General features: G+C 31.5%; 1 protein-coding gene across 1 annotated transcript; it reads left to right on the plus strand.

Annotated features, from left to right (window-relative positions):
* Window positions 1–866: 866 nt before the first annotated feature.
* Window positions 867–1,949, plus strand: LOC141655368 (uncharacterized). Its single transcript, XM_074462453.1, has 2 exons — window positions 867–1,568; window positions 1,659–1,949. The coding sequence occupies exons 1-2, from the start codon at window positions 867–869 to the stop codon at window positions 1,947–1,949; spliced, it is 993 nt and encodes a 330-aa protein (XP_074318554.1).
* Window positions 1,950–12,164: the final 10,215 nt, after the last annotated feature.

Raw genomic sequence — 12,164 nt, forward strand, 5'->3', positions numbered from 1 at the left:
CAAGTACCGAAAACTAAACCTCCAAGTGAGTCCGACCAGCAAGCTAATACAACCTTGCTTGCCCTTATTCCCAAGAAGCCTGTGGTTGCAACTGTCATGGATTATAGGCCCATAGCTTGATGCACAGTATTTTACAAAACTGTCAGCAAGATCTTATGTTCCAGGCTCAAACCTTTTTTGCCTGATATTGTGGGTAAGGAGCAGGGGGCGTTTGTCAAAGGGAGAAGTATTTTTGAGAATATAATGCTGACCCAATCTCTGGTCAAGGGCTATGCTCAACAGGGTGTTTCACCTAGATGTTTAATCAAGGTAGACATAAGGAAAGCATTTGATTCTCTTCAATGAGATTTTATTGATAAGATGCTGCAACATTTTTACTTCCCTGAGAAATTTAGGAAGTGGATAATGGGATGTATTACTTCCACCTGGTTCAGTTTAAAGGTGAATGGTGATCATGTAGGTTTTTTCAAAGTGGCCAGTGGACTCAGACAAGGAGACCCCTATCTCCTTTTCTGTTTGTCATGAGTATGGAAATCTTATCACGTATTTTAAGGGGCATACATAAGCTGCACCAGGTCTCTTACCATCCTACGTGTGGTAGGATAGGTTTGAATCATATGATATTTGCTGATGATTTGATGCTATTTGTCAGGGGTGATGTTCCTTCATGAGCTATTACCTCTTCTTTGGACTCCTTTGCTAACATGTCTGGATTAATTGCTAACCCTGATAAAACTAATATCTATATGGGAGGTATAAGGGAGAATATTAAGAAGGAAATCTTGAATGCTACTTGTTATACTTAAGGAGATTTTCCATTCAGATACCTTGGAGTCCCTCTCAATGAAGGAAGATTAAACAAAACCATGTTTGCTGATCTCCTATCCAAGGTTCAGGGGGCTCTTAATCACTGGACTACTTATAAAATCTCTTATGCTGGGAAAATTAGTCTCATAAACTCTGTTACTTTTGGTTTGGAGCAATTCTGGTGCTCAACTTTATTGCTACCAAAGGGTGTACTCAGGTTAATTAACAAATTCTGCAAAAAAATTCTTTGGAATTTTGAAGAAGGGCAAAGGAAACTGATAATGAAAAGCTGGGCCTCTTGTTGCTCTCCCTACCAGGAAGGAAGATTTAATATAAAAGAGATTCTGTCCTGGAATAAATGTGTGATTTGCAAGTGGATTTGGGGACTCATTAATCAATCTGATGGGTTCTGGAACACTTGGAATTACTCTTATAATATTAAGCAGGGGGATTTATGGACTATGCAAAAGAAAAGCACACATTCTGAGAGTTGGAGGAGTATATTGCAGGTCAGAGATGAGTTAGTGGCTATGGCAGGATCTGGTGATAATGCTCAGGGGTTGTTGCAGAGCTGTGTCAGGAAGGGTAAGCTTAGGCTTCATTTGTTATATGATCACTTTAGGCAGCGTGGCAATACTTTGAGTTGGACTAAGGCTGCTTGGAATCGTGCTTTATTGCCTAAGCATAGTTTTTTCCTGGTAATGGCTATGCAAAGGAAACTGGCTACTATTGACCAGTTGAATATCAGAGGGTTTTACATTGTGAACCGCTGTATATTATGCAAGATGGACAATGAATGCCATAAGCATTTGTTCTTTTAATGCAGCTATTCTTCTATGGTATGGAGGCAGGTTTTAACTTGGTTGAATATGCATAACATAACTGTTAAGCTGAGTAAGGAGATGCACTGGATTGCTGGTAGAAGAGCTTGCAAACATTGGAAGGCCAGATGGTATACCAGTTGTTTGGGAGCTGCTGTCTACTGCCTTTGGGAGGAGCGTAATACACGAATATTTTCTGGACAGGAACATCAGTTTGATTATGTAGTGAAACGTATTCAATATTTAGTTAAAGTCAGATTATTATATGTAACTCACCCCTCTAAAGAGGGTGAGATTGTAGAAGCTCTAGATGGATGTTAGTTGAGGAAACTTGTGGTTCTCCTTTTGTAAGATTGGCCATCTATTCCCTATATGGATGAATAAAATGGCTTGCTTTTCTTGCAAAAAAAAAAAAAGAAAGTATTTTTCACAATAAACGCAATGATTTACATTTTAGAATTTTTGTCAAAATATTTTTTTTAATAAATTTAGAATCAAAGCACCGTAATTATTTGATGTAATTTTATAATAATATTTATTAAACTATAATTAATAATTTACTGAGATTTATGATGCATTTATTACGCTCGTATTTAATGATCAGTTGTAATTAATTATGGTAATTAAGGTTGAAATGCCACGTGGAGCTATATATATATATATATATATATATATATATATATATATATATATATATATATATATAGGGTCAGGATCCGGTGAGAACCACCCACATAATGAGAACCATGAGAACCTTAATTCCAAATAAGTCTCATATATCAAACTTATTCACGGGCCGAGATTTATACGGATGTTATATGGTAGGGGCACAAAATAATTTGGCTTATTAAATCGTATTACGTTTCTCTCTCCTCACTCTCCTATTTTTCTTTTTTCCCCAAATTCTCTCTACTAATCTCTGAAAAAGAATCATTCTAAAGGAACACACCGACTTCGAAAATGACGATTTCCTGCAAGTCTGGAACAATGCCGTGGATCACATAATTTTCCATTCAATGAGGTTTGTATTCAATTCAAATCATATTTCCATTTGCATTTTTTCAGATAAACTCAATAAATGCTTAGATTACATGTTTATGTGCAAGTTTTTGAAAAAAAAAACTTTGATTTGTATCATAAATTAATGTTATGTCCAATATTAATACATGAATCTATTAAAAATCTGGGTTTAGGTATATTAGAATCTGAAATAGGGTTTGGCTAATAAATAAGTGCCTCTCTTTATAACAATAATCGAGTTGAATTTAATTTCTATGTTGAATCATGTAACTTCGAAGTTTTGATTTGGAGCAATACAAAGGAATTGGATGATTCGAACATTATTATGATTGTGACTTCTATTTGATTTTTGTTATTGTTTAAGGTGTTCAGTAATAAATTTGCTACATGCTAAATCTCTTCTCATACAATGATCTAGTTTATGCAATTTTATATGATATCAACATCTAGCTTGGATAATAACCTAGATACATATTTATAAGCTCTTAAAAGCACCAAATTATAACTCTGAGCTATGTTTTGGTGTATCTACGAGGTTAACTCGTGAAGAGAAGTAATGTACCTGAGCTATATTTTTGTAAAATAGTGTATGTGGGTTATTATTTAATGCATCTGTGAGGTGTAATATTATATCTGAGGTATAATTTGCTTTATATTTAAGGTAAACCCGTGGATCTGAGCTATGTGTTGGTGTATTTATGAGGTGAGCTTATAAAGATAATTAATGTACGTGAGCTCTATTTTTGTGTTCATGCGAGGTTAATGCATTTGTGAACTCTAATAATGTATCCGAGCTATAGGGTGGTCTTAACCAATTCTTGCTTTCTATGCCATGGTGTGGTTATGTATACTTTGCCGCACGACTCTAGAGGCCTGACTTGTTATGAAATTACTTGTTATATTTTGGATGACTTATTATGCCTTTTATTTGATAATCTATATCCATGATCAGAACTACTTAGGTCCATTGAGAAAATTAACAGTAGCTCTCTCAACTTGTTCCTCCGGATATAGGTAAATGAACTTATCAGTTTATAATTTCTTTGATATCGCACATTGGCGCATTTACATTACGAATATTCTCATTTTACTTTATTTAAAGATAATTAGCTCAAATGGGAGAGCATTGTGCAATGCACAAGATGTGGGTTCAACTCCCATATTGGCTTTACCAGCACGTTAGTTGTCGAATGTCACTCATCGAGAGTTAATACTTCCTAATAAGTGTAATGAGAAAGGTACTTTCTTTATGTTTATTGAATCTCAAAATGATTGTTGTTGGAGTTTACTTTGTTTGTGATGCCACAGATTATGAACATAAGAAATATCCAAGTTATTTCAGCCTTATTTCAGCCTGAAACCAGTTGTGGTTGATTTTGATGGTCGCTTAGACGAAGAAAGGATTCAGTATAACTATATGGATTGAATTCTTTATCACTGGGAAACTCTACCACTTATGAAGATTCTGAACGCTCTATAATGTCACTTTTTTTTTTTTGCTGAAATCGCTGCAGATAAGAACAAAAAAAATTTATGTCCATCACATTGCATCTGAGAGAATGGGTAGTGGCGAAGAACATCAAGTGGATCATATGGTTTGAGTGTGTTACTTTAACGATATAAGTGTGTTACTCAATGACGAATTGCGATAATAGAAGAATGGTGTTCTGTTACTCTAATGCTATAATGAGATGTATAATGCGTAGAATGTATACTTTACTCCTGTTACAATAACAATTATACTTTGTTACAATAATGGTTTTCTCGTGTCACAATAACGGTATCATTGTTGAAGTGATTTATGACATGTCTCTTAATAGTGTGCTATATTTTGTAAGATATTGCATATTACATCTGGTGTCATACTTGCTTACACTTTACTTGGTGAAATTGTGCGTGGTATTGGCGTGTCATAAAGGTATAGTTATTATAATGGTATGAAGGAGAGATGGGTACACATTTTGTAAGATACTGCACAAGTCTAATTACGGTATGCTCGTCTTTGCCCAAGTATGAATGTATATATGATTATGGGATGCCTAATCTTAGCTGGGTTGTACCGCTTGCATCTCGTCTTCGACAAGATGCAATTATGGAATTTGTTATTTGATAGGCTATATGGGATTCGAACCCATATCTTTGTGCAAAATTAACACTTCGCTCTACCATTGAGCTAATAGCCTTTAATTTACGTTAAACAAATATGAGGCCTATATATGGATCTAGCACTACACCCAACAAAGGGTAGCAGAAGAGTAAAAGAGACAAAACCTGCTGGAAATTCATATAAATGAATGCTCCTGTTTGTTATACCACATTAACATAAAAAGGCCGATAAATACATTAAATCTCCTCCACGGTCATTTCCCTTATTTCATGCACATAAGACCTTATTTCATGCACATATAATCTTATTTCCTGCACACATAAAATTAACCTCCTTAACACAGTAATTAGGATCATAATATAACTAACTGATGCAACTGAAGAACTTTTTAATGCACATAGAACCTTATTTCATGCACATGGAACCTCATGCACATAGAACACTTATTTCATGCCCATTTAACACTTATTTTATGCACATAGAATCTTATTTTATGCACATAGAACCTTATTTCATGCCCATTTAACACTTATTTCATGCACATAGAACCTTATTCCATGCACATAGAACCTGATAAGCATCTATAACGCATTATTATTCACTATCATTCACTTTAACATAATACAACTAATTAAAGAGTCTTTAAGTAGGCCGGAAATTTATAAAAATGGTTTATGATTTTCTTACTTGTAGATATAGGTGAAAAATAAGCTTTGATTGGTGCTTTTTTCTTGGCCGCGACAGTCTTTCGTCTGATATCTGTTAATGATTTTAGTGATATATTAACACAGTTAAACACACAAATTGTTGTAAAAATAGCATGTCTATTATGAAAAATAAGATGTACTTGGGTCGATACTATTAAACTTTGAGTAAGACGTATTAGATAAATCAAAACAGTGACCAGTTAGTCATTCAAATGTGCTGAATTGTATTAAAACTAAAATTTCACAAATAGGCGTAAACAATTTGCATGTGATTCTAGTTATTATACCTCCCATCAATTTTAAAGCCATAAGCTCGATACGGAGTGCACTTGCTTTTATATCCACAATCACGAGTTCAAATAACTAAAAATAAGACCAAAAATATCTACAACCTGCTGCAAGAAGTTTATCCTAAGAATTATCAGCTTATTCCTTGTAAAGGAAGTTCGAATGATCAACACATCTAAATGAATACACTGACTTAATTAAGGTAATAAGTTTGTTTTATGCTGCATTTACGGATGACAATTTTTTCATCCTAACTAAAATACATACTCCCGTTTCAGCGAGATATGGCGTTTATAAGGAGAAGGGAGACTGTTACACCAATGTGGGCAGTAATATACAATTTTGGTTGCACTTCCGACAGCATTGCAGAAACAATACAGCCAAAGCACAAATAAATCAGTCACTTGTATAAACCTCAAACCCGCAAGTGGTGCCTTTCGAATTCAATTCCGACAGAAGACGATTAAAACATCAGCTGTTTGTGTAATTCAGTCCATATTATGCCTCTAAGAAAGTGCACACATGCAACTTAATAAATTGTGTATCTTATATTGTGAATATTTTAGGTTTGATCATGCTATGGTTTCATTTTCAAGCAACTTTTAATGTCATCGACCATTGTACCTTTTCCACTCTGATATACTTTCCTTAGTCTTGTGAAATAAATCTTCTTTGTTTTAAGTGTTACGATACAAATTCCACAATGAATTAGCTTAAATTAGGGAAAGAACAATAAATTAGCTTAAATCAGGGAAACTACTAAAAATTAGGGTTAATAGTAGGACACAACTTGAGAAGTATATTACCTGATTCTGCAGAATGAGTTCAACTCTAATTTAATAAGTGAATTTGAGAACGACGGAAACATGATGATCAAAGGGCCAAGAAGATAGATCACTGATTAACTACTAAATTGAATCGATTAATAGGTTACTAATCAACATATAACGAACAAATCAGGAATGCAAAACCTAACGAACTAATTAGAAGCATGAAAATTATAAGAATTGAGAAAAAAAGAAAGAAAAGGGGGAAATTGAGAAATTACCTAAATGAAGAGAATTGTAGGTGAAATCAGAGAGAACGAAGAAGGAAACAAGATTGAAGATTGCCGAGTAATGTGCTCAAAATCATAGCAATGGCGGTTGATCATCGTAGGACAGCTTGATAATCGAAGGGAGATGAAGAATTAGTTGTGAGTGTGATGTGCGAAGAGAGAGAAAGAGAGATGAGTAAGAAAGGAAAAATGTAAAAATGATTTGAGATACAGGGGTTGGGGGGTGTGTATGTTTGATGGGTTATATATCCTCCTTATCATTTTATTATTATTATTAGTATATTAGTATTATTAGTGGTTCTCATTATCCTAACGGTTCTCATAGGATCCCGAATACATATATATATATATATATATATATATATATATATATATATATATATATATATATATATATATATATATATACATACATACATATATAGTGATAAGTTCTTCTAAGTCCCTTACATATATTGAGTCCCTAAGTCCTTATAAGGGCTCTTGGATGAAGGGAATGAAGGGATGAGATTACATCTCAATGGATGGCCACAAATCAATCTAGTCTAATTAGCTCCTCATTGCAATTAAGTTACCTACTAATCCATTCATCCCTCATTATCACAAACTTCTTCCCTCTCTCTAAATCTCACAATCTCTCCTTTTTCTCTCTTCCTCTCATCACCAAACTACAAAAAAAAAACCAACAAAAAAAAACCAAAAACCAAAACAAACAAAAAACAAAAATTTCAGAAAAATAAACCACCCTTCTTCGTACTCGCCTCCTCCACCACCGCACTAAACAACCATCACCCTGCTCGCCTCCTCCACCACCGCACCATTCACGACCACCACCCTTCGTCCTTCCTATCACCCGACACCCTTCCTATCTCGCCTGCTGCCCACGACCACAACCAACCCACGACCACACTCCAGATCCGCCACCTGCCACCGTAAACCACCCGCCATTTGCTGTTTTAAAAAAAAAAATTAAACCACCCGCCATTTGTTTTGGTTGTTTTGAGTATTGTTTTGTTTTGTTTTGAAATTTCAGTAAAAAAATTTGGCGTTTTGAATATTTTGGTTTGTTTTGTTTTGAAATCCAAACCGTTTTTGTTGTTTTTTTTTTTTATTTTTCGATCGGTTTTTTTGGTTTTGCATATTTGTTCGGTTTTTTTTTTGATTTTTCGATCGGTTTTTGGGCATCATCTCCCTCTGAACACCAGCACGGCAGCACCAACCCCATCATTTCGTTTTTATTGATTTAGTCTCTCATTGGTTTTTGTGGTTTTTTTTGGTTTTTGTGTTTTCATTTTTTATTTCAACAAAATCTTGTTTATTAATTTCGTCTCTCATTGATTTGGTTTTCATTTCATCTTGTTTTCATTTTTTATTTCAACAAATCTTCTTTATTTCATAGTAATTATTAAAATCTCATTGCATATTATTTCGATTTTTTTCATTGTTATTATTAAAACGGTTTGGATCTTGTTTATTTCATTGTTATTATTAAAATCTCATCCACCATTAAAATCTTGTTTATTTCGGGTTTTTTCTTTCTCAATTACACTTTTTTTCGTCAAAATTACACTTTTTTTCGTTAAAATTACACTTTTTCCTGTTAAAATTACACTTTTTTCTTGTTGGAATTACACTTTTTCTTGTTACAATTACACTTTCTCCCGTTAAAATTACACTTTTTCTTGTTGGAATTACACTTTTTCTTGTCACAATTACACTTTTTCTTCTTACAATTACACTTTTTTTGTACAATTACACTTTTTATGTTAAAATTACACTCAATTCTGTTACAATTACACTTTTTCCTATTAAAATTACACTTTTTCTTGTTGGAATTACATTTTTTTCCTTTAAAATTACACCTTTCTACTTTAAAATTACACTTTTTTCGGTTAAAATTACACTTTTTCCTGTTAAAATTACACTTTTTTCTATTACAATTACACTTTTTCTTGTTGGAATTACACTTTTTCTTGTTACAATTACACTTTCTCCCGTTAAAATTACACTTTTTCTTGTTGGAATTACACTTTTTCTTGTCACAATTACACTTTTTCTTCTTACAATCACACTTTTTTTGTTACAATTACACTTTTTATGTTAAAATTACACTCAATTCTGTTACAATTACACTTTTTCCTATTATAATTACACTTTTTCTTGTTGGAATTACATTTTTTCCTTTAAAATTACACCTTTCTACTTTAAAATTATACTTTTTTCGGTTAAAATTACACTTTTTCCTATTAAAATTACACTTATCTCTATTAATGACTAAAGTTACACTTTTGGACTAAAGTTGGACTAACTAATTTGGACTATTTGGACAATTTGGACTAACTAATTTGGACAATTTGGACAATATGGAATAACTAATTTGGACATTTTGGACAATATGGACTAACTAATTTGGACTATTTGGACTATTTGGACGAATTAATGGAGTTTACGACTAAATTGAATACAATATGTACAACTAAATTTGGACTAAAATTATACAATTTTGTACTAAAAGTACATTTTTGGATTGAAAATACACTATTTACGAATAATTTTGAACTAATAATACACTATTTACAACTAAATTTAGAGTAAAATTACACAATTAGAACTAAAGTTACACAATTCATTTATTTTGAGTCATTTAGATTGTGCAATTCCAATTATTGTCCACTAAAGTGTAACTTAGTAAATTGATAGTGTGTGTATCTTTTATCATTTTATGAGTGTAATTTTAGTCCACAAAAGTGTAATTTTAGTCCAAAAAAGTGTAATTTTAGTCTACAAATGTGTAACTTTAATCCACAAATGTATAAATTTAGTCTACAAAAGTATAATTTTAGTCCACGGAAGCGTAATTTTAGTCCATAAAAGTGTAATTTTAATCCAAATGTATAACTATAGTCCAAATTTGTGTATCTTTAGTCCAAATTGTGTAATTTTAGTCCAAATTGTGTAATTTTAGTCCAAATTTGTGTAATTTTAGTCCAAATTTTTGTAACTTCATTCCAAATTGTTCGAAATTTAGTCCAAAAGCGTAACTTTAGTCATGGAGAAGATAACCTTAGTAGAGATAAATGTAACTTTAATGAAGACAAGTGTAATTTTAAAGGAAAAAAAGTGTAATTTTAACAGAAAAAAGTGTAATTTTAACGGAAAAGTGTAATTTTAACCCAAAAAAAAGTGTAATTTTAACAGAAAAAAGTGTAATTTTAACGGAAGAAAGTGTACTTTTAACAAAGAAAAAACTGTGATTTTAAAAAAAAAAAGTGTAATTTTAACGGAAAAAAGTGTAATTTTAACCGATAAAGTAATTTTAATAGATCCTAAATCACACAATACCAAAAGAAAATTTTAAATACGAAATTTGGCAAATATATATAACAAGATGGATATTAACAAAGTGATATTAACAAGAAAAAAGTAAAAAATGAGATTTCATAACTAAAAGATTTAGTACTATAATTTTAACCGGAAAAAAAGTGTAATTTTAACACAAAAAAGTGTAATTTTAACGGAAAAAAGTGTATTTTTAACAAAGAAAAAAAGTGATTTTAACCCAAAAAAGTGTAATTTTAACGAGAAAAAGTGTAATTTTAACGGAAAAAAGTGTAATTTTAACGAAAAAAAGTGTAATTTTAACCGATAAAGTAATTTTAATATATCCTAAATCACACAATACCAAAAGAAAATTTTAAATACGAAATCAAATTGTAATTTTTAAGAATGTCAATAACCGAAAAAAAAAGACCAAAACATGAAAATTGAACAAAAAAAAAAAAAAACGGAAATGAACAAAAAAAAAACGGAGATGGGTAAAAAAAACAAAACATTAACTACAAAACGGAAATGAAAAAAAAAAGACCAAAACATGAAAATTGAAAAAAAAAATAACAAAACGGAAATGAACAAAAAAAACGGGTCAATGAAAATTGATCTATTTTAGTAGATCTAAGATTAAAATAAAATAAAAACTCACAAATTTAAAACAATATTATATAGCAAGACGATATAAGGAGAAAAAACAACAAAAGAAATAAAAAGAACACCCAAACACAAGTTTTTTTTTTAAAAAAAAAAAAAAAAAAAAAATTGACGTCGTGGCGGCGGCCGCCGTGGTGGTGGCGGCGGTGGCGGGGGCGGGGGTGGCGACTGTGGTGGTGTCCGGTGGGTGGTGGTAGGTGAATGAAGAATAGATGAGTAATTGATTTATTTGGATTTTTTGGGTTTTTTATTTGTTTGGTTTTTTGGGTTTTTTTTTTCTTGGTTTTTTTTAGAGAATATGGAGAAGTGAGATATAGAGAGAGAATGAGAAGATGTGATAATGAGAGGTTAATGATTAGTGATGAGAAATAATTGAGTTAATAAGAAAATTAGAGGAAGAGAGCAAAATTAGAGGATTAACCCTCTTTTTTGTGTTTCATCCTATCCCTTCATTTTCAAGATCCAAAGGCTCACAATGAGACTCATGGACTCAAATGTAAGAGGTGGACTCACTTGATCTTATTACTACATATATATATACATACATATATATATATACATACATACATACATATATATATACATACATACATACATATATATATATAGAGGTGGGATCCGGTGAGTCCACCTAAATATTTGAGTCCATGAGTCCATACAACAATATCACGCCCTATACAAAACAATATCACGAATTTTTTTTTTTCAAAATTATTTTTTTTTTAAAATAAAAAAAAAATCGAATTTTTTTTTTTCGAAATTTTTTTTTTCGAAAATTTTTTTTTTCGAATTTTTTTTCCGAAATTTTTTTTTAATAATTTTTTTTTTTCGTGTAAGCTGTGATATTGTTTAATATAACGTGTGATATTGTTTAGCATAACTTGTGATATTGTATTACAAAATAATATCACGAAATTTTTTTTTGAAATTTTTTTTTAACAAATTTTTTTTCGTAAAATCTGTGATATTGTTTAGCATAACGTGTGATATTGTATTACAAAACAATATCACGATTTTTTTTTCAAAAAGTTTTTTTCCAGCTGTGATATTGTTTAGTACAACGTGTGATACTGTAAGCTGTGATATTATTTAATATAACGTGTGATATTATATCATGGACTCACGGACTCAAAAAGATAGGGTGGACTCATGTGATCCTAATTCTATATATATATATAGCTTTTTGAGTCCGTGAGTCCATGATATAATATCACACGTTATATTAAATAATATCACAGCTTACAGTATCACACGTTATACTAAACAATATCACAACTGGAAAAAAACTTTTTGAAAAAAAAAGCGTGATATTGTTTTGTAATACAATATCACACGTTATGCTAAACAATATCACACGTTATACTAAACAATAT

This window comes from Silene latifolia, chromosome 5, assembly GCF_048544455.1.
Source record: "Silene latifolia isolate original U9 population chromosome 5, ASM4854445v1, whole genome shotgun sequence".
NCBI lineage: Eukaryota > Viridiplantae > Streptophyta > Magnoliopsida > Caryophyllales > Caryophyllaceae > Silene > Silene latifolia.

Coding starts and splice junctions, on each gene's coding strand:
- LOC141655368 (XM_074462453.1), top strand. CDS start 867: ATGTTTGCTGATCTCCTATCCAAGGTTCAGGGGGCTCTTAATCACTGG. Junction 1,569..1,658: donor ATATCAGAGGGTTTTACATT/GTGAACCGCTGT, acceptor GTATGGAGGCAG/GTTTTAACTTGGTTGAATAT.